This window comes from Protomyctophum bolini (genome assembly GCF_963924005.1).
Source record: "Protomyctophum bolini genome assembly, chromosome: 6".
NCBI lineage: Eukaryota > Metazoa > Chordata > Actinopteri > Myctophiformes > Myctophidae > Protomyctophum > Protomyctophum bolini.
In genome coordinates, this window is record NC_137867.1 from 47386098 (window position 1) to 47412186 (window position 26089).

At 41.9% G+C, this 26089-nt stretch overlaps 1 protein-coding gene across 1 annotated transcript in view; it reads left to right on the forward strand.

Annotated features, from left to right (window-relative positions):
- The first annotated feature begins 1982 nt into the window (after positions 1–1982).
- The window catches only part of LOC308317544 (fibroblast growth factor receptor 1-A-like), a 64954-nt gene continuing 40847 nt past the window's right edge, over positions 1983–26089 (forward strand). The window contains exons 1-2 of the mRNA XM_080766631.1: positions 1983–2469; positions 9758–9904. Coding sequence (XP_080622757.1) covers positions 9772–9904 — 133 coding nt within the window. The 5' untranslated portion in view covers positions 1983–2469; positions 9758–9771. The remainder of the gene's footprint in view (positions 2470–9757; positions 9905–26089) is intronic.

Consider the following 26089-nt stretch of genomic DNA (forward strand, 5'->3'; position numbering starts at 1 on the left):
AGGTTAGGTATATGGTTGGGTTTAGGCATAGTTTTACTGAGGTTAAGGTTAGGAATAAGGTTGGGTTTAGGCATAGTTTTACTGGGGTTACGTTTAGCTTGAGGTTACATTTAGGAATAAGGTTAGGTTTAGACATAGTTTTACTGAGGTTACGTTTAGCTTGAGGTTACATTTAGGAATAAGGTTGGGTTTAGACATAGTTTTACTGAGGTTACGTTTAGCTAGAGGTTACATTTAGGAATAAGGTTGGGTTTAGGCATAGTTTTACTGGGGTTACGTTTAGCTAGAGGTTACATTTAGGAATAAGGTTGGGTTTAGGCATAGTTTTACTGGGGTTACGTTTAGCTAGAGGTTACATTTAGGAATAAGGTTGGGTTTAGACATGATAGTTTTACTGGGGTTACGTTTAGCTAGAGGTTACATTTAGGAATAAGGTTAGGTTTAGACATAGTTTTACTGAGGTTACGTTTAGCTAGAGGTTACATTTAGGAATAAGGTTGGGTTTAGACATGATAGTTTTACTGGGGTTACGTTTAGCTAGAGGTTACATTTAGGAATAAGGTTGGGTTTAGACATGATAGTTTTACTGGGGTTACGTTTAGCTAGAGGTTACATTTAGGAATAAGGTTGGGTTTAGACATATTACATATATAGTTTTACTGAGGTTGTGTTTAGGAAATACCTGGTGGCGAACATTCTGTTCCGAGGTCTCCAGATTTGACCAGGGGGCGAGCATTCTTGTATTACAGACAGACAGACAGACAGGCAGGCAGGCAGACAGGCAGACAGGCAGGCAGGCAGGCAGGCAGGCAGGCAGACAGGCAGGCAGGCAGGCAGGCAGGCAGGCAGGCAGGCAGACAGGCAGGCAGGCAGGCAGGCAGGCAGACAGGCAGGCAGGCAGGCAGGCAGGCAGGCAGGCAGGCAGGCAGGCAGGCAGGAAGGCAGGCAGGCAGGCAGGCAGACAGACAGACAGACAGACAGACAGAGGGCCTTTGATACATACTGTACACATATACAGTAGGCTTACATACATGCAATTGCATGCAGACAATGGTATAACTATAAAGATAATTTGACAGAAGGAATAAAATGCCATGTTATGTGTTTACATAATACTGCCTCTGTTTTCTCCATCTATATGAACGAACGCATTGTTCTGTTCTGTAGCCTACAGTACAGTGTACACGTCCCAATGAATTCACAATGCACTGCATTCTGAGCATGCATGTGCACATACCCATGTGTGTGTGTGTGTGTGTGGTGTAGAGGTTTGGTCTGTAAACAGTTCCACAACCACTTGAAGCTCTATACTTATAGAGAGTCCAACAAAGACTGACAGAAATAGCAGACCGCGTGGGGAATGTGTGAGCTTGTAGATCTGCATTTCTTTCTTTTTTAATATTGCTTTTAACATTTTGGAAAAGCGTTTGGATTAAAAAGGAAAAGACAATTTTAATTGGGCTATTTAACAGTTTTCGTGTGTGTATTAATTATTATAAGGGCTAGCAAATTACAAGTTAAAAAAAAGTGGTCTCTTCTCATAAAGAATTCAGAATTCAAGTACATTTTCTTTCAGCTCTTCTCTGAGTCTAGACGTTTGATTGATTGATTTATATATTTATTAACAGAATTACAGTACATTTCAACAACTACAACTCAATATAAAAAGACTGTTAACTGTGAGTGGACGACACCATGAAGCATTACACTTGTTTACAAGAGGGTCCACCTTGTTCATTCAATTCATCAAAACATTTATAGAGACGTACAAATAAATAGCCAAAGAACAGAACAGGAATTCATCATAAAGGAAGTAAAAAGGGAAAATAAACACACAGTGAGGGCGAAAAGGAGTGGGTGGGGGGGATTCAGACGTGTAGACGCACACAACAACCTGTTTGCTGTAGTGTAGACTGTAGAGAGACACAGAATATTATAGCCGGATTCGCGACGCGTTTATATTTGTGTGGGCTTGGAGATTGGCGTGGGCCCGGGGGACACGGTTGTACGACGAAGTTGCTTTTGTATTATTGTGGGAGGTCCATCTAGATTCTAGACTGACTGAGAACGAACCGGAGGTTCTAGGAGTTGATCCGTGACCCATACAGTCAGACTAGAGACAGACACAGGCTCGTTGAGACTGGCATGGCCTGCCTGGACTGAATGGACGGATCGATGGACTGACTGATGGATTTATTGCTCACACATTTATTTATTTTACTTTGAAGTGGTCGGCGGCGCCCCCGGGAGTGAACGAATTAACCTCCGTGATCTTCATCAGTGCCAAACAAACAAATAATGCACTTCATGGATAGTTCGCTACCGGAGGAGAAGTCTGCACCCAATTGGGACACATACCAAACTGTCTTCGACTACAACAAATGAACTTTATAGGTTTACAGCTGCCGCCTGCGATGCCTTGGCCGCACGTTTTCGGATAAGAATATACGAGACATTGATTCATTTCAGGTAAGAAGACTGCAGTCTATATACTATATATAGTCTAGAGCTGTGCGACATTCGAGGATGTGACACAGTAGGCTATAGGCTAACTCAGTAGGCTATAGTGACACGTAATATTCCACTTTCGAAACCTACAACAGGTCGTGTTGCGCCGTTGAAAGAACGTATAAAGAGCCTATAGCTCTGGTCCACAAAAGAGGAGAGGCTGGTCTGATTTCGATTTGAGATTTAATACTGATAGTCACATAGCCTTACTGCAGGGCAGAATCGAAGCAGTAGAAGGCTATATGGACCAGAGCTATAAAGAGCCCTGCTTTGTTTGCACAATTATGCCTATATTTATTGCAATATTTTTTAATCCAGTAATTCCAGTTCAGGCAATACTGTAGTTAGTAGAATATTTGTTTGGCCAAAAGAAAACAGTCGCTTTCAGTGGATTCATTAATAGTAGTCTTAGTCTACTATAAAGTCAAGATTGAATAGTCTACCGTAACTTTTACATTATTTGAAGAGGATTTGATAGCCTTATTGCAGGCCTACTAGCCCTATAGCAGAACAGCAGTATTGTAGGACTATGAAGTTGGAAGTTGGTAGAGACTTCAGTAACTTACTGTGGCGCTGACATTGGCAGCAGTCTGTCAGTCAGGTCTGTAGGCTATATAGGTCTGTAGCCTACTGTTCAGTCAGGTCTGTAGCCTACTGTTCAGTCAGGTCTGTAGCTAGCCCCATATGTGCCCTCTCCCTACGCTCTACAGAATGAGCGTAGGGAGAGGGCACATATGGGGCTAGTCTGTAGCCTACTGTTCAGTCAGGTCTGTAGCCTACTGTTCAGTCAGGTCTGTAGCCTACTGTTCAGTCAGGTCTGTAGCCTATACTGTTCATTCAGGTCTGTAGCCTACTGTTCATTCAGGTCTGTAGCCTACTGTTCAGTCAGGTCTGTAAGGTCTGTAGCCTACTGTTCAGCCAGGTCTGTAAGGTCTGTAGCCTACTACTATACTGTTCTCAAACAATGTCACATCATAATACAGTATGTTTGTTTTCCACCCTCACATTGATACATTACGCTATTGTTATCACTAGTTTTCCTGCATTTTGTCTTAACTTTTACATTTTCCTTCTGCAACAATCTTTGCTCATTTAATAGTCGCACACCGTATGGATTGAAGTGAAATGGCTCTCATGCGTTGACATTAACCCATTCTGACCTGAGATCAGATTCATACGAGGTTTCCACTGGACACACACTGGTCTGATGAACCCATTCTGACCTGAGATCAGATTCTAAAAATGTCAGTCGTTCTTCGATTTTTCAAAAAATAGCAGACCTACAAGCTCGTAGCGCGCCACTCGGTGGCGCGCTATGAGCTTGTAGATCTGCTATTTTTCAATAGCTAAAGCATAACATGATGCTAACACCAAAATGATCCCGTTCAGAATCAATGCCATTTGGCTATTCTATGAGTGGCCAAAAAAGAGCATTGATCACGCCTCCAGGTCTTATGTTAAAGTAATAAGAACTGGTACTTCTAAGACACGCAAAAAATACAGCCCCAAGAGTGTAACACAGCAAACATGAACTCCTCCTACACAGTCCTGGTCAGGGTCGTGATGATCCAACGCCACATCCATCATGTGACGTGACGTGACGTCATCCCTCTGGCCACCGAGCTGGTCAGAATGGCGCTGAAGTCAGTGCGGAGGTTCTGCACAGCCATGATAATTAACTCACACCCACACGACGACGCGTGAGGCGAGCCCCGGTGGGTCAACACTGGAATTCACTGCTTTTCAATCAATGGACTTCACTGTGACGCTGTCGCTGCCAAGCGGAACCCCCCCCCCCCCCCAAGGCCCGCCCCAGTAGGGTGACCAGATCCAAACTGTTCATTTGAGGGACAGAAAGTATGGCTTGTGTGGGACGGGGGGGACCCCCCGTCCACCCCGTCCCACTTGTCCCACACAAGCGATACTGGAGTAGCGGGTTAGCAACTTTACTGCTTGATGTCATATTCGACCATATAGGCAGGCCTATTGGCTATCATTTATAAACCCTCTGGTGTCTCACATTTTGTTTTAAAATCATGCTTTATTTTTTATTTTGATGCTATTTTAACAGGCTTAAAAACACATCTTGCAGGAAGAAACAATGAGAGAGTTTTACAACAGAAGGCCAACTATTAGTGGACTAACTATTAGGGCATTTGAACACTGATGCAATTGCCTGCCAGTCACAATGTGGGACGCCTGAAAAGTCTAGGAAATCTAATCAAGTTAGCCATATGTGCTATCGATGTTTGAGGGTTTTCTCGTCAGCGAAAAGTCAACAAACGGAACACGGTGACATGCATGTTGATCTTCCTTACCTTATATGGTAAGATGGCTGATGGTCTGCATATGGAGAATTAGGGCTCGGGTATTTTTTTGCAGGGTGGATTTCTGTGCTCAGGTGTTAGGAGGAACTGTCCATGGTGCTGTAATTATGTCACTAATTCACTATACCACTGTTAAACGCAGGCTTTCGTTTTTTGAGTGGTGGCAACCACTCCTATATACTGTGTGTCCCCGGGTCTGTCCCTGGCTGGCTGAGTCATCTGTCCGAGCACGAAAATAGCTTTTGGTTGGTTTTCACTGTTGCGCAGCCTAACGGGGCGGGGCTCCACTGGACGCGTGTGAAAACTCGCGGGTCAAAAAAACGAACCGGGGCAATTTTAAAGCAGTCACCGAACGCAGCGCACCGAGTGGCGCGCTACGAGCTTGTAGGTCTGCTATTTTTTGAAAAATCAAAGAGCGACTGACATAGAAGACATTTTTAGAATCTGATCTCGGGTCACAATGAAAAACTGTCAGGATGTAGAAGAACATTTTTAGAATCTGATCTCGGGTCAGAATGGGTTAAACACCTGGAGGGTGGAGGCTTGTCTTATCATTCCAGAACTTGGGAGATGCCACTGCTAAAGCCCGGTTCCCTCTTGAGCGTCGGGCTGGTTTTTTCCACCACCAGGATGGACCTGAGGGTCCGTGTATACTAGGAACACAGAGGGCTTTTAACAGTTCTTTGAGCTCTTTTTTTCATCTAGTATCGTATCGTTGTCTTCTTGAAATCAGATCTGGTCTCACTGCCAAGTGGTCGTTCTGTTCATCCTGCAGCCAACTTCCTTCCAACTGGCTTCGTCCCGTCATCTGGATATTTGGTTTTGACAGCTCGTCAGCGCGTGTCCTCGGGGGGGGGGGGGGCACTGAGTCGGAGCACGTCATGCAGAGTTTGAGGGCCGGATTCTAAAGTTTCTTGCCTGATGTTTCCTCCCCTCCCCCCCCCCCCCCCCCCCCCCTCCTCTATCCTCACTTGAACCCGGAGGTTTCCGCGAGGAAGTGAGGATTTAGGAGGAATCTCAGAGGAGCCAGGAGGAAACATGGGTGTCAGCTTTCAGGAAGACTTAAGCACTTTTGGACATAGACACAGAAATAGCAGATCTACAAGCACCACAGCACCCACTTTGTGAAACCCTGATGTATAATGTGTGTGTGGGTGGTGCAGGCAGGGCACAGCATCCGTATTGGTGTTGTATTGTGGCTGCCACTGTTTGTGTGGGAACGTAATAACACCCCTCTCAGTGGTAACACACCTGGTACCACACCTGGTACCACACCTGGTACCACACCTGGCCCCCTCGTGATGCCACAAATTGTGAAAATATCACATATTATGTAGAAAATAACATTCACACCGATCGGTCTAGTGGTTTGTGATATTAGGCACGCACGCACACACACACGCACATACGGTGTAAAGTAACTATACGTGCACTTAAGTACTGTACTCGAGTACAATTTTTTATACTTTGAAAACAAACTTTATTTTTGAAAATGTTGTTACTTTTTGATTATTACAAAACATACAGTGACCACTTCAGCCCTATGTTCTGAATACATTTCGGCCATTTGAAAGTAAGTGAAATTCACTGGTGGAAAAGACAGAGGATGGGTCTATAGATCTGATGTTGAGAGGATGGGTCTATAGATCTGATGTTCAGAGGATGGGTCTATAGATCTGATGTTGAGAGGATGGGTCTGTTGTTCAGAGGATGGGTCTATAGATCTGATGTTCAGAGGATGGGTCTGTTGTTCAGAGGATGGGTCTATAGATCTGATGTTGAGAGGATGGGTCTGTTGTTCAGAGGATGGGTCTATAGATCTGATGTTCAGAGGATGGGTCTATAGATCTGATGTTCAGAGGATGGGTCTATAGATCTGATGTTCAGAGGATGGGTCTATAGATCTGTTGTTGAGAGGATGGGTCTATAGATCTGATGTTGAGAGGATGGGTCTGATGTTCAGAGGATGGGTCTATAGATCTGATGTTGAGAGGATGGGTCTGATGTTCAGAGGATGGGTCTATAGATCTGATGTTCAGAGGATGGGTCTATAGATCTGTTGTTCAGAGGATGGGTCTATAGATCTGTTGTTGAGAGGATGGGTCTATAGATCTGATGTTCAGAGGATGGGTCTATAGATCTGATGTTCAGAGGATGGGTCTGTAGATCTGATGTTCAGAGGATGGGTCTATAGATCTGATGTTGAGAGGATGGGTCTATAGATCTGATGTTGAGAGGATGGGTCTATAGATCTGATGTTCAGAGGATGGGTCTGTAGATCTGATGTTCAGAGGATGGGTCTATAGATCTGTTGTTGAGAGGATGGGTCTATAGATCTGATGTTCAGAGGATGGGTCTATAGATCTGATGTTCAGAGGATGGGTCTGTAGATCTGATGTTCAGAGGATGGGTCTGTAGATCTGATGTTCAGAGGATGGGTCTGTAGATCTGATGTTCAGAGGATGGGTCTATAGATCTGATGTTCAGAGGATGGGTCTGTAGATCTGATGTTCAGAGGATGGGTCTATAGATCTGTTGTTGAGAGGATGGGTCTGTTGTTCAGAGGATGGGTCTATAGATCTGATGTTCAGAGGATGGGTCTATAGATCTGTTGTTCAGAGGATGGGTCTATAGATCTGATGTTCAGAGGATGGGTCTATAGATCTGATGTTCAGAGGATGGGTCTATAGATCTGATGTTGAGAGGATGGGTCTATAGATCTGTTGTTGCTTTGAGGAATCAGGTTTCCGTGTCGTTTTCGTCAGTGGGAAAAGGTAGTCGACGACGAACATTTTTCGTCATAGTTTTAGTCGAGGAAATCAAAACTGTGCCTGGTTTCAACCCCTATACTGTAATGTCTCGTTTTACAGCCAGCTGACTTTTCACACTGACCATGAGGCCAGCACACAGCAAATGGTGTGTGTGTGTGTGTGTGTGTGTGTGTGTGTGTGTGTGTGTGTGTGTGTGTGTGTGTGTGTGTGTGTGTGTGTGTGTGTGTGTGTGTGATTTTGTGGCGAAAGCAAATATTATATATCACAGGTATGTTACTTTTGACGCGAACATCAGGGTTGGATTTGCTGAGGTGGATGGGGGGGGGGGGTAATAATATCTAACCAGTAAGACGCGCAAACGCGGGAAGCGAACGCAGCTCGTACATATTTAAGTTGTCACCATGACTCAGCCATAACCATATAAGGAGTCCCCAAAGCAGCTCCATATATGGGCACAAAAGCGTGACACACAGACATGAGCTGCTCATACATATCAGCTCCATATATGGGCACAAAGGGGGGACACACAGACACACACACAGACAGACAGACAGACATGATCTCAGCTAGGTCTCATAGTAAGTGCTCACTGCGTTCGCAATCACTGCGTTCGCAATAAGACTCGACTTCCATTACCTCCCTGGTTTGAATCCTGCTTGTGCCACAATGTTTGTGCCAAACGCAAACAACTTGTTCTTTTTGCCGATAAAGTAACATTTTAGACCGTGACACATTCTGTGAGGTTATAGCTTTCTGGTTTAAAGGGATAGTTCAGATTTTTTTTAAACTTATGCTGTATGAAATACTTGCCATTAATATAGTGGTTGCAACTGTAATAATTGATTGCCCCGAGTCCCGTGGTGGGAGTTCTGCTCTGGTTTCGGTGAAATATTAAGTATAGTTGCGGTCATTTTGTGGGGGGCACTGGGGGGCCACGCAGTAAAAGTAAATTCATCCACAAAACTAAAAAAAATTGTATTGATCAAAAATAGTAGATACATAATTATAGAACATTGATATGATGTTTTGTTTTCTCGTTTTGTGTTTTGTTGTTTTTGTTGTTTGTTGTCTTGTTCCTGTTAACTGTATTGTCCTGTCTGTCTTTGTTTTTGTTTTATGTTATGTTTGTTTGTTTGTTTTCGTTTTGTTTTCTTGTTTGTTTTTTTTCCTCTTCTGTTTGCTTTGTTGTATAATTTTACCTCTGAAAGCCATTTCATTGTTAGAAGGGTTAAGGCACTATAATATAAGCTTATAGGCTTCAGCCTACACCTTTTTGGTCACTGTTTACACCATGTAGTAAAAGCTGCATTCATGGTCAGTTGATGTCACCCCCGGACATGCAGGGGAGTACACGCGACTTGCACTGATATTCATCATACATGTATATGTTCAGATCCACTGGAGACTAGTTTAGCTTGCGTGTGCGTGTGCGTGTGCGTGTGCGTGGCTCACTGTGTGGGTGTATGATGTGTTGAGCAGTCGACCAATCTGGAAGTCTATTTAGTCCATTCTGGACGGGAAACCCCTTTTTGGTGTTTTAAGCATTATGTTATGCATTTAACTATTATAGGAAAAATAGCAGATCTACAAGCTCGGTGGCGCGCTATACGAGCTTGTGTAGGTCTGCTATATCTTTGAAAAAATCGAAGAACGACAGACGTAGAAACATAGCGTTTTCAGAAGACTGTCAGGATGTATACTATAGAAGACATTTCTAGAATCTGAACTCCGGTCAGAATGAGTTAAACTCTTCTCGTTCACTTCTCTTCCTCTCTCTGTCAGTGTGTGGCTGGAGGTTGGTATGCACGTGGTGTTTGCTCCCTCCTCCTCCTCCACCACCACCACCACCACCTATGTTCTGTTTTTCCCCTGTGGGTGTTTAATATTTCTACACACATAATTCATCCAAAAAAACTAAAAACGGTTTACTTTTCAGGAAATTGAAAATTAGCTTCAACAGACAGTCGATCTGTTACCGTATTTAGTGACACGCTCTCTGTGTGTGTGTGTGTGTGTGTGTGTGTGTGTGTGTGTGTGTGTGTGTGTGTGTGTGTGTGCGTGTGCGTGTGCGTGTGCGTGTGCGTGTGTGCGTGTGTGCGTGCGTGCGTGTGTGTGTGTGCGTGCGTGCGTGTGTGCGTGCGTTCCCTGCAGTGATCGTGGACATCATGATGCGTTCCAGAACGTCCTCCTCCTCTGTGTGTCTCTGCTGCCCCCTGCTGCTCATGTGGCTGCTGTGCGTGCTGCTGGTCCAGTCGCCCGTCGCTCAGTCCCGACCGCACAGCGACGTCTCCGGCAACGGTAAGGGGAGGTCCACTGCACTGTGACATCACTGTGATGTCACTGTGATGTCATCGCTGTGTGTTGGCGGCAGGTCAGCGACGGCGCGTTGGTCCCACCCCTCTTTGTTAACTTAAGTCCCCCCCCCCCCCGTGGTTGAGGGACGTGACATGACTTTGTCACATTTGGGTTAATTGCGAATGCAGTGAGCACTTACTATGAGACCTACGTAGCAGATCATGTCTGTGTGTCTGTCTGTGTGTGTGTCCGTGTGTCCGTGTCCCCCCCCTTTGTGCCCATATATGGAGCTGAGTGATTTGTTTGTGATTGATGCAACACACTCCATATTTGGACGTATAGCTGCTATGGGGACTCCTTATATGGTTATGGCTAAGTTAAAAACTTAACTTAAAAATAAATCTTAAAAAAACCCAAATATGTACGAGCTGCGTTCGCTTCCCGCGTTTGTGCGTCTTACTGGTTATTCCTATTGCACTGCATGCTGTCACCTTTGTGCCTCAAAAGAACAGATCCACAAGCTGTCACAGCCATGATGTGCATGGCCTGTAGATTACACAAATGACCATATTTCTTACGTCATCATTGAGAGCTAGTCATACATATACACACACCACGTACTCTGGTCCCAGCAGATCAGGCACAATTTGCTATTTTATTTGACTGATTATGTATATAGTATACGTATATGACTAGCTTTAAATGATGACGTAAGACATACGTATACATATACATATACTATATAGAGCAGGGGTAACCAACCAGGGGTTCGCGAGCTACCAGTCGATCGCGGGAACGTTTCCAGTCGATCGCGAAGTGTCAGACCCATTGGAATAATGTCAGTCACATGCAAATTAATTTTGAGCAGAGCGCTGTGGCTCTGAGTTTGAGAATAGACCCCATCGTCCAAGGGTGTGTGTGCGTGTGTGGTGGGGGGGTGGTATCTTAGCAACACTGAATGATCTGTCCCATTGGTCGTGTGCTCGTATCATGAGCCAATGGCTGCAGCTCTGAGCTTCCCAGACCCAGGTTCACATCTCAACAGGTCAGCCACAGGGCTGCTACCATATTAGCAGCTGTGAGCGCTCTTCTCTTCTCGTGAAGAAAGCAGGACAGAGTTGTCAAATAAATCCCGCCGTCATTCATACTGTATTTATTCTCCGACCCGACATTAAAATACGGAACAACGTGCGTTCATTACGGGGCTCGTGACAGGCTGCAGACACTTGAGTTGGGACTACTAGCTGATAGCGCCGCTGCTCCTTCAGTTTTCGTTGTTCGTTGTTATAATATTTTTTATTATTGGGATTTGATCATTGATGCAAATTCTAAACATATGGATGCAGCTGCAGAAGTTGTGTTGCTTAAAGGAATGCATAGTTGCGTTCTCCTCAACTGCTGCGCAGCAACAACAAAAATATATAAATGAGAAAAATATACTGAATATACCAGTCTGCAATGCAAACTAATAGGCGAGTGCACTCCAGGGCATATGCAAAGGGAAAGAATGACTTCTGTCCGTGACAATAATCAATGCTACAGTTTGAATTCTGTACACATGCACACATAGAGCAAAAAATATGATAAATATGAAATATGAAAACTTGTTGAAGTACAACGCATGAGTCAAGTAGCTGCTTTTGTATCAAACCCTTTCCTCTTTACTGAGCCTACTGTGATTGAACTGCTGTCCGATAAAATGCAGGATGTGTTGTGTTTGCATTAACTTCAGATATTTAAATGGAGATTATTGGATTAGTAAGTGACTGTCACCTGCAGGTCAGAGCTAAAGAGAAGGAATTTTGGTCTCTTGTGAGCAGAGAAGTATCCCCTGATTGGGCCTTTTCACAAATGAAAATAATAAAATCCAAGTTTAGAACTCGTATGACTGACTCACATCTTAATGACACCCTCAGACTGGCAATCACTAAATATGAACCAGATTTCAAAACGCTTGCAGATAAAGTGCAGTCACAGCAGTCTCATTAAAGGTGGGCTGACCCTGAGAGTATGTCACCATATCTGTGCAAATATATATGGTCATGTTATGCCTATGTCATTTGAACATCTGCCAATGTGAATATTCATTGAAATGAGAAACAAAATATTTCTAATACTAATTATTTCTAATTTGTCTTAATATTATTTGACATTGATAATATAACTTACTATAAGTATTTATTCTAATTTAAGCTTTAGTCTTTGTGTCGATGTGTGCACATGCATTGAGCCTGTCAGAAATAGCAAAAAAACAAGTGTTTTTTCTAACACGTTTTAGTGGTAGATCTTGGCTTACAATTGGGAATAAAATGGGCTCTTGGGCTTGAAAAGGTTGGTTACCACTGATATAGAGTATGTAGTTGTAAGTTGATTAGCGGTACACTGTGGTTACTTTGCGCCAAAAACCGTGACAGCCAACCCGCCATTTGATGCGTATGCAAATATAACAGCAGATTTGTGCCTGGTTTGCTGGGACCAGATTACATAAATGACCATATTTCTTACGTCATCATTGAGAGCTAGTCATACATATACACACACCACGTACTCTGGTCCCAGCAGATCAGGCACAATTTTCTATTTTATTTTACTGATTATGTATATAGTATACGTATGACTATAGCTCTAAATTATGACGTAAGACATATGGTCATTTATGTAATCTGGTCCCAGCAAACCAGGCACAGATTTGCTGTTTCTTTTTGCATACACATCAAATGGCGTGTTGGCTGTCACGGTGAACGAAGACCGGGCGAAATTATTACTTGCGCGCTCTGCTTGCGCAAGTAATAAAACTTTATTTGTATAGCACCTTTCATGACATGAAATGCAGCTCAAAGTGCTAACGACATTAAAACGACATTAAAAAACAAGCAGTAATGCAATACAGTGAGGACATGAATAACAAAATAAATAAAATCAAAGATCAATTAAAAGCAATATTGTAGAAGTGGGTCTTGAGCTGAGCTTTAAAAATGTCTACAGAGGCTGCCTGTCGAAGGTACAGTGGGAGCTTGTTCCATGCCGACGGCCCCTAGAAGCAAAAAGCTGCTTCCCCGTATTTTTTAGTTACGGAGAGCTCAGAGACCGCTGTTGCCATGTCTCATAGAAACAAGTAAATAGGTCTATAAAAATAATCCCAAAAGAAGCGCATATAACAGGGGTCTGGCATCCTATTTTAAATGAAGTGCCATGTTTTTATTTTCTAGAGATAGTGAGTCTGCCATATCGAGATTAATTTTAATGACACCACATTAACATTTCCAACATATTTTGATTGTCCACAAATCTTCTTCCTTCTTATATAATATATAATCTTGCACATTGTTATAACGATCATTATAAATATATATCCCCCTGCAGTCAGAGTTCATAGTTTTACTGAATTAATGTATAGAATGTGCTCTGCAGAATGTTATTTGACTATAAATGTTTAAACCGACAATACTCACAATGTTACACGTCGCAATGTGATGCATTGTGAGCTGCTAGATCTGATATTTTCAAAAGGAATCTTGGAAAAAAGTGTTCATTTTAGTGTAACATTTTATTGAAACATTTAAAAACACAAATCTTGTCATGGGGGTCTTACTGTGAGGATCACTGGTTTAAACGACATTAGGAGAAAAGCCCAAATAAGCACTTTAGAAACAAGAAAAAAAGCAAACCACAATTACCAATATTTACAAGCAACTTTACAGATGAACATTAGTGAGGACCGATTATATGAAGATAGGTTTAAAAGTGGTGAAGTTGTCCTTTAAGCTCTGTACATGGGCATTTAAAAATAAACATAGCCGTGTCATTTCTTTTAAATATACGAAGACTAAAAATGTTCGTCGACTACCTTTTTCCACTGACGAAAACTAAATAAAAACTAAGCTATGATGACTAAAACTAAGACTAAATATACTGACAATTTCGTCAACAAATAAAAACTAGACTAAAATGTTAGTAAGGGACTATAGTGGACAAGAGATCCAGTACAAGTCATTTTACAATTAGTTGCATGCTGAAAACAGACTATCTACAAGCTCGCAAGTTGTGGCCTTGTAGATCGGCTATTTTCAGCAAGTTATGGCGTCATTAGGACGGCATCAAGGCCCGCCAAAATACATTTTCTTCGACTAAATCAACTGTAGATCTAGTCGACTAAAATCTTATATTTAGTCGACTAAAACTAGACCAAGATGTTTTAGATGTGTCCACATCGTTCATGAAAAGTGGTGAAGTGGTCCTTTAACAACGTGATTTGGACCAAACCCAGTTTCCTCACAAACACTTTATTGATCTATCGGTCTGTGGTGTTAAAATGAAACAGATGGCTGTTATTCATTGATTACATTACATTACATTGATTACATGATACATTACATTATGAATGGAAATGGAAATATGAATTATCCTCTTGAACCCCAGCATGAATATTCTGGGGGGAACATTTCCCAAAATAGCAGATCTACAAGCTCATTGTCTATTTGGTGTACTCAGAAAAAAATACCCCCCCCCCCCCCCCCCTGACGGGTGGTAGCTCCAGGCACCGCAAAGGGTTAATCAGGTGCTGCACATACACATAACTGTTACTAGTTAACCCATTCTGACCGGGCACCCATTTTGGTGTTAGCATCATGTTATGCTTTACCTATTGAAAAATAGCAGATCTACAAGCTCATATCGCGCCACCGAGTGGCGCGCTACGAGCTTGTAGGTCTGCTATTTTTTTTTAAATCGAAGAACGACTGACATTTTTAGAATCTGATCTCAGGTCAGAATGGGTTAATCAGACCAGTGTGTGTGTGTCCAGTGGAAACCTCGTATGAATCTGATCTCAGGTCAGAATGGGTTAATGCATAACTCTAGAAAACTATTTCACAAATCCAATAGTGTGTCAACCCACATGTAGTGTCGAACCAGCTTCCATCAGTAGTAAACACAGCACAGTTTTCTCTTCCACCACCATTAGGCTCACCAGGCCCTCAGTACCTGTAGAAGTAGACACATTCAAACATTACAACAATGCCTTCACAACAAGGATTTTATCTCAATGTTTAGGTTTTTTTTAATCATGACTTCAAATTATATTACATTATAATATAATGTAATATAATTTGAAGTCATGATTAAAAAAAAAACTAAACATTCAGATCAAATATTATATATAATGATTATTATATGTACGTACAAATTAACTGGACAATGAAATAGACAACGGATACAGAGTAACTGTTGTATTATAGCCTTTGATTCCATTTAGAAATAAATATGAAGATGAAATAATGTGAAATGTAGTTTGCTGAAAATCAATGTCGGGAATCCCTTTTGGGGTTCTGTACAGTATGTACAGTATTACAAAATGTGATGCTGCTATCTAAATATTAGTTTTTCAGAAAACCTAGGTCAGTATTTAGAAGGCGTTTATAGAATGGGCCTCAGTAGAATAATGAAGGTAAAGTCTTACAGTGGTGTGGTCAGTGGTGTTCCATCCACCCACTTCCACTCTCCTTCTGTCTCGTTGTCGGTCAATCCAATCCACACATACTTGGATCCGCCACCGAGTCTGTTAAAGAAGTCCTGGACAGAAAAGCAGCTGGTTACTGAAGTACAATGTGTACAATACTAGATGAGTGTCTCAACTAGATGGAGTAGCCTAGGTTACAGCATGCGCAGTTGCGCACACACACACACACACACACACACACGCACACGCACACGCACACACACTGCACCTGCTTCTCTCTGCTCTTTATGGTCATCAGGTCAGATTGTCTGGCTGTACAGAATGCTCTGCTGTCCTCCCAGGTCTTCCTCTCAGTAGAGATGTAGTAACACACACCATCACCAAATGTAAATCCATGTGATTCTAACAACAAAATATAATGTTAGACACTGTTTTTAATGTGATTAATGACAAAATGATGAACAACATGATCTAAGAATGTATAAACACAGTGACGTCTCACTGTACTGACCACAAAAATCCACTAAAATCCTCTTCAGTTCGATCAGGTTGGTATGTCTGGTCAGTAACTCATCAAAACTGGTCTTACACTGGCCTCTCTGTTCAGTCAGGTTGTTAAGTCTGGTCAGTAACTGGCCTCTCTGTTCAGTCAGGTTGTTAAGTCTGGTCAGTAACTGGCCTCTGTTCAGTCATGTTGTTAAGTCTGGTCTGGAACTCATCAAAACTGGTCTTCCACTGGTCTCTCTGTTTAGTCAGGTCCAAATCTGCAAGAAGGATAATCAACAAACTGATTAGTTTTACATCCAACTTTATTGCATTTTCCATACATCGGCGGTGTATTCCTGACTCAAATATGAGACATAAAGATACAGTAGTGTTTATAAAATGCTACTCACTGAGTATGCCCAGGACAATGATGCCAGCCAATAGGAGCAGCCCCACACACACTGCAACAGCTTTGAAGAAATTATTCTTAAATCCTGAATGTTGTAAACATCAGATCTTTTCATTTTCAATAATTATTTTATACATTAATTCAGAGCACATGCATTGTGTTGCTACAGTAATATGATTGCATGTGAATAAAGGTTAATGTACCATTAAACACATCCAATTAAGCATTGACAAGAGCGGCACTGTGATTTGGCCGCGCCGACACAATGCTATTGCGTAAGATCGATACATGTGTTTCTACCATTTAGGCCTGACGTCGAACATTTAAAATGTCTTTGTAAAATGTATTTTTTTCTGAAATACCCCATGTTTCTATATCGGTGGACGGTGGTGCTCAATATTTCATGTCTAGGACCCCAAAAACGACATGTAATATGCCTCTCCCCCCCCCCCCCCCATCTGAAAATTTGTTGTTCCAGGGACCCCCCCAGAAGCAAAGATTTGAGTTAAAATGTTATATATATATATGTAATAATATATATTCAAAGATTTGAGGCACATTTTCACGATTTTTCAAAAATAGCAGACCTACAAGCTCGTAGCGTGCCACTCGGTGGCGAGCTATGAGCTTGTAGATCTGCTATTTTTCAATAGCTAAAGCATAACACCAAAAGGGGTTCCCGCCAAAAATGGGTTAAATCATTGTATTATTATTATTATTATTATTATTATTAGTTGTATTAGTAGTAGTAATAGTATTCTTTTTTTACCTCCATGCTGTGCTGTGTTCCCAGGGTCAGAACCTCGGAGGTTTTCGTAGACGGTTAGTTCTATACCTCCACCTCCATGCTGTGCTGTGTTCTCAGGGGCAGAAACACGGAGGGTTTCATAAGTGTCGTCGGTCGGCTCTGGTGTGGTGTAGATGCTGTCTTCAGACATTTTAGGTTGAGTTGAGTTGAGTTTCTGAGTTGAATTGAGTTGAGTTGAGTTTCTTAGTTTAATTGAGTTGAGTTTCTTAGTTTAATTGAGTTGAGTTTCTGAGTTGAGTTGACTCCAGTTGAGGTGGACACGTCTTCAGATATCGCAGTGGGTTTTCAGACTGCTCTCCTTGCACGGCTTGATCGGACAGAAGTCACAAGAGAGGACGTTTGAAGATGGACTCTTTGAGAGAACGGCGATGTGGTCAAATTGCACTGCTTCCAGCCAATCAGAAAGCAGCTATACTGTGGTGTGAATTTCCTCAGAAATGACGCCGGTGGATTGACTCATACAGTATGTGGTTTGATATACATGTAAGGAAGACATGGTCATTTTTCAGTTCTTTACATATTATGTAAATACTATTTACGTCATCATCATCATACTATAATTCTAACAATGTCTGTCTGTCTGTCTGTCAGAAACACCGCCGTATGTCCTCATTTGCCTGCACCAATCACTCCCACTTTTCACACAGGCATTGACCATTTTTGACCATTGACCCTTTTTTCGATTTGACACATTAATGATTAATATAATGAATTTATTAGTGAATTAACCTCGCACCCTCACACACCTCCGCCCCTTAGCGACACCTGCATCACAGGCCACCGTTCTCACCGTTACCCCACTGGCATGCTTCCTCTATTACCGCCGCAACACACAACAATCAATCAATCAATCAATCAATCAATCAATCAAAACGTTATTTGTATAGTAATAATAATAATAAAACTTTATTTGTATAGCACCTTTCATGACATGAAATGCAGCTCAAAGTGCTTTACAGAGAAATGGAGGATAAAAGAAAAGCAAGGCAACAACATTAAAAACAAGCAGTAATGCAATACAGTGAGGACATGAATAACAAAACAAAAAAATAATAAAAAATAAATAAAAGATCAATTAAAAGCAATGTTGTAGAAGTGAGTCTTGAGCTGAGCTTTAAAAATGTCTACAGAGGCTGCCTGACGAAGGTACAGTGGGAGCTTGTTCCATGCCGACGGCCCGTAGAAGCAAAAAGCTGCTTCCCCGTGTTTTTTAGTTGCCATTTTTTTTGGCAAAGCGAGCAGGCCGGCAGTGGAAGACCTTAGGGGGCGGTTTGGGACATATTTAGGCAGGCAGTCATGTAGGTAGGAAGGTGCGAGACCATTGAGAGCTTTATAGACAAGTAAAATAATTTTAAAATCAATCCTAAAAACAACCGGAAGCCAGTGCAGTGATGCCAAAACTGGAGTAATATGTTCTCTCATCTTAGTTCTAGTTAAAACTCTGGCTGCTGCATTTTGGACAAGTTGTAGTCTGTCAGTTGTTTTCTTAGGCAGTCCTGAAAAAAGTGCATTGCAGTAGTCAATATAGTATAGTCAATATAGTCAATAGTATAGTCAATATAGTCAATAGTATAGCACATTTCATACAGCAAGTGCAACTCAATGTGCTTCACAGTTTACAAATATAAGAACATTAAAGGAGATGGAAAAACAAAGAAGAAGAAAAAAAACATTTAGGAAAAACATTATAGATAAACATGAACAAGGATAATGGTATGAGCTAATTAAACGCAATGTTAAAAAGGTATGTCTTAAGGTTTCTTTTAAAAATGTCCGTGGATTCAGAGAGCCGCAGGTTAACTGGCAGGCTGTTCCACATTACAGGACCATAATGGCTAAAGGCTGCTTCTCCATGCCTTTTAGTCTTAGTTCTAGTCTTAGGAACCTCTAAGAGAGCAGTTCCCGAGGATCTAAGAGCTCTTCCAGGCACGTACCCAGGGAGCATTTCGGACAAATATGTACGTAGGTGCATTCCCATGGATAGATTTAAAAACCAGCAGAAGGACCTTAAAATCAATTCTAGATAAAACAGGCAACCAGTGAAGGGATTTTAAAATGGGTGTGATGTGTGCTCTCCGTCTGGTCTTGGTCAGTACGCGTGCTGCTGCATTCTGGACTAGTTGTAGCCGGGCAACTTCTTTTTTGGGGACACCAGATAGGAGAGCATTGCAGTAGTCTAGCCTGCTAGTGATGAATGTGTGCCCTATACAATTTGGCGCCGCTGACTGTGTGTGTGTGTGTGTGTGTGTGTGTGTGTGTTGCATCCTTTGGCCGTCTTATCCTACTAAACTACACCGTTTGCACACATCTCATGCACAGCAGCGACAGATAGCCTGTCCACACATCAACCACTACTTTGCATTCATATTCATGTCATATTCACAGTACTACGGCCTTCACAGTGACCGGGATATTTCCAACCCCCTCAATGCACCTACCCTAATACGAATGACTGACCTGGCTGGATATATTAGTCAGTGCCTAGCTCAGGTCCATAACTCTAAATGCAACGCTTCTGAACTGAAGCAGTCAAAGCCAAGGAGAATGTTACATTACTAATTCACCATCGAGTAGCCTCTGCACTGTCTAAATGTCACACTCACATGATAGAACAGCAAGATAAAACGGATAGTCTGTCTGTCCAGCCATTCATAAAATGAATTGACTATCTATCTATCTATCTATCTGCATACCAAACTAATAGTCTATAGTATAAAAACGAATTGATTATATAAAAAATATGATATCCAGATGAATATCAATATTATGATAATTTCTGAAAAGATATTGTGATATAATATTTTATCATATTGCCTGCCCCTACCTCATATCACTTTATTAAAGAAAAATCACACCTGTGTGAAGTGAGGGGCACTCTTATCATCATACATCATGATTTTAAATTTACGTCATATTTAGCAGAATTTTGACCTAATTTCGTTATCGCTTGGACACCCAGCAACATATCCATATCCACTTTTGTGCCCAACACAACTTCCCAAGACCATCTGTAAACAATTCCCCACACTGAGCATAATTTGCTGTTCATATATTCAGAACGGGTAAGGACTAGTATTATTAACCCATTCTGACCTGAGATCAGATTCATACGAGGTTTCCAGTGGAGACACACTGGTCTGATGAACCCATTCTGACCTGAGATCAGATTCTAAAAAATGTCAGTCGTTCTTCGATTTTTCAAAAATAGCAGACCTACAAGCTCATAGCGCGCCACTCGGTGGCGCGCTATGAGCTTGTAGATCTGCTATTTTTCAATAGCTAAAGCATAACATGATGCTAACACCAAAACGGGTTCCCGGTCAGAATGGGTTAATACATCAGCAATGATGCCGGTGGATTGACTCATATGTGACCGAGGACAGTGGTTTGATATAGCTAGGCGGGAAATAGCTGTTTTCAATGCATGATAGTTCAGTTGGTGATAGAAGCATGAAATTTGGCACAGATGACCTTCATATGACCCTAAACGATAATCAACCTCGGGCCACGCAGATTTTCAATTTTTTTCAAGGTGGCCCGCAAGTTAAAAAAAAATGGCTGCAACTGGACATACGTTTTGGACTATATCACTTCGCTGGGGCTGTACATATTTTTATTTCCACTCATTTTGATGTAAGAGAATATGTTCTGGAGGTATTTCTACCAAGTACGATATAAAAAGTAACATTAGGTTCCAATATGGCGGCATGTTTTCCAATATGGCTGCCAATAAATTGCATAACTGCACTACTCATGGTTCGGCTCATGGTTAATCCACAGTTGGTGATACAAGCATGACATTTGGCGAAGATCACCTTTATACCACCCTAATTATTAATCAACCTCGGGGCCATGCATAATTCCTCATTTTTTCAAGATGGCCGCCAGGTTTCGCCAGTTGAAATGGCTTTAACTGGGCCTACGTTTTGGACTATATCCTTTTGCTGAGACTGTAATTTTCTATTATTTCCCCCTCATTTTGATATAAGAGAATATGTTCTGGAGGTATTTCTACGAAGTACGATCAGAAATAACATTGGGTTCCAATATGGTGGCATGTTTTCCAATATGGCTGCCGATAAATTGCATGAATGTACATCTGCTCATGGATAATAGCACAGTTGGTGATACAAGCATGAAATATGGCACAGATCACCTTTATACCACACTAATTGTCAACTCAATTTGTGAAGATGGCTGACAGGACACTATAGCTGTGATACAATGCTAATACATTTTCTATAAGGTTTCCTAAATGCTGTTTAGCTTGCCCCAAATTAAAGTTAAACTGCTGCACCTGAATTGTTACTTGTACAAGCGGAGCGTGCAAGTAATGTTATCAGTCAGGTGCTACGATGCGTATGTCCCTTATAGCAGCATATGATATGACGTCATTATGTTGGCACAAAGCAGACCGTGCAGGTATGTTTTCCGTCATGCTACGAAGCATATGTCCCATGACGTGATGAAGATATGTACCAATGACACTTAGCAGTCATATGCTGGCACGGGGCATAAAATCAGACCGTGCAGGTATGTTTTCCGTCATGCTATGAAGCCTATGTCCCAGATATGTACCAATGCCAGGGTATAATTGGTTTACGATGGTGACGTAATGATGATATGTTTCAGTGTCGGGTGGATTCAAGGGACATACGCATCAAACCACCCGAGTAACCACATCATACCACTAACCAACTCAGAAATTACATATAGACATATACATATATATAGACATACAGTAAGTATGAGCATATGACGTGGTGAATATATGTACCAATGCCAATTGGTTATCGATGGTGACGTAACGATGACATGTTTCAGTGTCGGGTGGACTAAAGGTAATGTTCTCCTATATCAAAATGAGGGGGAAATAAAAATAAATACAGCCCCAGCAAAAGGATATAGTCCAAAACATAGGCACAGTTGAAGCCATTACAACTGGTGAAAACTGGCGGCCATCTTGAAAAATGTAGGAATTATGCGTGGCCTGAGGTTGATTAATGTTATTTTGCATCTTACTTGGTAGAAATACCTCCAGGACATATTCTCTTATATCAAAATTAGGGGAAAATCAAAGATTCAGCCTCAGCAAAATTCTATTATCTAAAACGTACATGTAGGTCCAGTTGCAGCCATTTTGAAAACTGGCGGCGATCTTGACAAATTTAGGAATTCTACGTGGCCTGAGGTTGATTATGAATTAAGGTGTCATAAAGGTGATCTGTGCCAAATTTCATGTTTGTATCACCAACTGTGGATTAACCATGAGAAGATGTACATTTATGCAATTTCTCAGCAGCCATATTGAAAAATATGCCGCCATATTGGAACCTAATGTTATTGTTTTATCTCACTTGGTAGAAATACCTCCAGGACATATCTTATACCAAAATGAGGGGAAATTCTAAGTTGTAAATTGGTGTAGTCCAAAACGTATAGGTCCAATTGCAAACTGGCGGCCATCTTGGAAAATGGAGGAATTTTGCGTGGCCCGAGGTTGATTATCGATTATGGTCATATAAAGGTCATCTGTTTTTGATTGATTGAAATATTTATTAACAGTTTGTAGAATTACAGTACATTTCAAGCACAAACTCAATACAAAGACTGTTAACTGTGAGTGGACGACCCAATTAAGCATTACACTTGTTTACAACAGGGTCCACATTGTTCAATTCATCAAAACATTTAGAGACATACAAATAGACACTTCCATGTAGTTAAAAAACAGAACAGGAATTCATCATAAAGGAAGCAAAAAGGGAAAAGATACATATATTTAGTGAGGGGAGGGGGGGGTGGGGGGGATTCAGATTCTACAGAGGCCAGTTTCGAATTGCAGCCGTCCGTAGGTGCCCTTTGAGAGCGGTTTTGAAGGAGTCAAGGGATGTCTTAATGACTGTTGGTAGGGTGTTCCACATTTTGGTGGCATAGGAGCGAAAATAATTTAGTCCCTTGTTTGTGCCGAATCTGGGTTGTACATGGTTTGTTGCACTCCCTCTGGTGTTGTGGGTGTGGACTTCGTTTACATTAAGGAAGTATCTAGACACACTGGTGGTGTATCGAATGTTGTGGACCAGACCCATTGCAAGATGCTGTACTCTGTCGTCGACCCTAAGCCATCCCAGCCTGTCAAAGTGGGCAGGGGTTAGGTGGGTTCGGGGGGTGAGGCCAAGAAGGAGCCTGACCAGTTTGTTTTGGGAGGTCTGGAGCCTTGTTTTAAGGGCCTTTGAGGTGCTGTGGTACCAAGAGGTGGATGCATAGTCAAAGAAACCTTGTACGAGGGCTCCTGTCAAGGTCTTCAAGGTGTTTTTGTTAACCAGTGAGGAGATCCTGTAAAGGAATCTTGTTCTCTGATTGACTTTTTTGATTACGTTGGTGGCCATTTTATCACCGGAAAGATTGGCCTCCAGGATGGAACCTAGGTATAGGTAATTTCATCTTTTCGTGTGATAATGTTGTCACCCACTCTAACCAAGAAGCCATCTGCCTTGCTGAGATTACTATTAGATCCGAAGAGAATGGATTCAGTTTTTCCCAGGTGTAAGGATAGTTTGTTATCAGCGAGCCAGGTGCAGATTCTACCGAGTTCAGAGCTGAGGGTCTTTTCAACCTGCAGTTTGTTCCTGTCCGAGACCAGCAGTGCTGAGTTATCTGCGAACAGGAACAAGTTGCAGTCACAAGCTGAAGTCATGTCGTTTACATATATTAGGAACAGTAAAGGCCCTAGTATGCTTCCTTGTGGGACGCCACAGCTCACTGGGAGGGGGGGGACAGTGTTCCGTTCACCTCCACCATCTGTTCTCTCCCCTCCAGGTAGGATTACATCCAGCTCGCTGATGTGCTATCAAAACCAATAGTTTTAAGTTTGTTAACCAGTATGGAGTGGTTCACGGTGTCAAAAGCCTTTTGGAGGTCCAGCATGACCATGCCGCAGTATTTTCCAGCATCCACCTCGTGTTTGATGTGGTCGCTCAAATAGAGGAGGCATGTGTCAGTGGAGTGGGATGTTCTGAAACCAGATTGGAACTCGTACAGCAATTTATTAGTGGCAAGATACTTTTCAACCTGTTCATAGACTATTTTTCCCATCACTTTCGAGATGGAGCTTAGAATAGAAATAGGGCGGTAGTTGCCGGGTTCTAATTTACTCCCTTTTCTGTACAGGGGGGTTAGTTTGCCCAGTTTAAAATCTTGGGGGACCTGTCCCTGTTTGATGGAGAGGTACCAAATTTCATGCTTCTATCACCAACTGAACTATCACCTCTATTTCCCGCCTAGCTAATATACAAGGAAGACATGGTCATTTTTCAGTTCTTTATATATTATGTAAATACTATTTACATATTATTAATACATCAGCAATGATGCCGGTGGATTGACACAAAAAGAGAACAAAGACATTAGCCCATTCTGACCTGAGATCAGATTCTAAAAATGTCTTCTACATCCTGACAGTTTTCATTCTGACCTGAGATCAGATTCTAAAAATGTCTTCCATGTCAGTCGCTCTTCGATTTTTGAAAAAATAGCAGACCTACAAGCTCATAGCGCTCCACTCGGTGGCGCGCTATGAGCTTGTAGATCTGCTATTTTTCAATAAAGGCCTAGTTGAACTGAAAGGGTCAATGACCTTTATTGTGTCTTGTGTGAGAGAGAGAATAGAGAAGTTGGCATTGTGGCATTATTGAGAAAGAGCCTTACTGTCAGAATCAAGGGAGAGACAGGAACCCACAGGGGAGACGTTGGAGACGTTGCAGAGCTGCCAACTGCCAACTGGACATGTTATGGTCGTGTTATGGTCATGTTATGGTCATGGTATGGTCGTGTTATGGTCGTGTTATGGCTGGGTAATATTTCAAAAATATATTAAATTGGCCACCGACCCCCATCTGAAAATATGTTGTTCCAGGGACCAATATATATTCCAAGATTTGAGGCATATTTTGACGATTTTTCAAAAATAGATCGACTCACTGGCCTTGGAACGTCTCGGAATCCCCCCCAGAAGGAAGTCACTGATGTTGCTCTGGAGAGGGAAGTCTGGAGCTCTCTTTGGTGGAGCTGTTGCCCCCCACGACCCGACTACGGATAAGCGGTTGAAGATGGATGGATGGATGGAAGCTCGGCACTCGGTGCCGCGCTATAAGCTTGTAGATCTGCTATTTTTCAATAGCTAAAAGTACAACATGATGCTTTAAAACACCAAAAGGGGTTTCCCGCCCCAAAATGGGTTAGAGAAATGTTGCCTCGAGGAAGCCTTTCGTGGTCGAAAGCTTCAAAAACATTCCTATGAGGAAAATATGTCTGCAATAAAGAAAATTGGTATTTTAAGTTTTGGGGCAGATTTGGATCTTGTTGTGGTGTCTGGAAATACTGAGGGACTTTTCATTGTGAAACAAACATTGTATCTGACTATGGTCTGTGTATAGTCTGTCTCTGCAGGGTGTTTCTGTTTTATCTGACTATGGTCTGTGTATAGTCTGTCTCTGCAGGGTGTTTCTGTTTTATCTGACTATGGTCTGTGTATAGTCTGTCTCTGGGTGTTTCTGTTTTATCTGACTATGGTCTGTGTATAGTCTGTCTCTGGGTGTTTCTGTTTTATCTGACTATGGTCTGTGTATAGTCTGTCTCTGGGTGTTTCTGTTTTATCTGACTATGGTCTGTGTATAGCCTGTCTCTGGGTGTTTCTGTTTTATCTGACTATGGTCTGTGTATAGTCTGTCTCTGCAGGGTGTTTCTGTTTTATCTGACTATGGTCTGTGTATAGTCTGTCTCTGGGTGTTTCTGTTTTATCTGACTATGGTCTGTGTATAGCCTGTCTCTGGGTGTTTCTGTTTTATCTGACTATGGTCTGTGTATAGTCTGTCTCTGGGTGTTTCTGTTTTATCTGACTATGGTCTGTGTATAGTCTGTCTCTGGGTGTTTCTGTTTTATCTGACTATGGTCTGTGTATAGTCTGTCTCTGGGTGTTTCTGTTTTATCTGACTATGGTCTGTGTATAGCCTGTCTCTGGGTATTTCT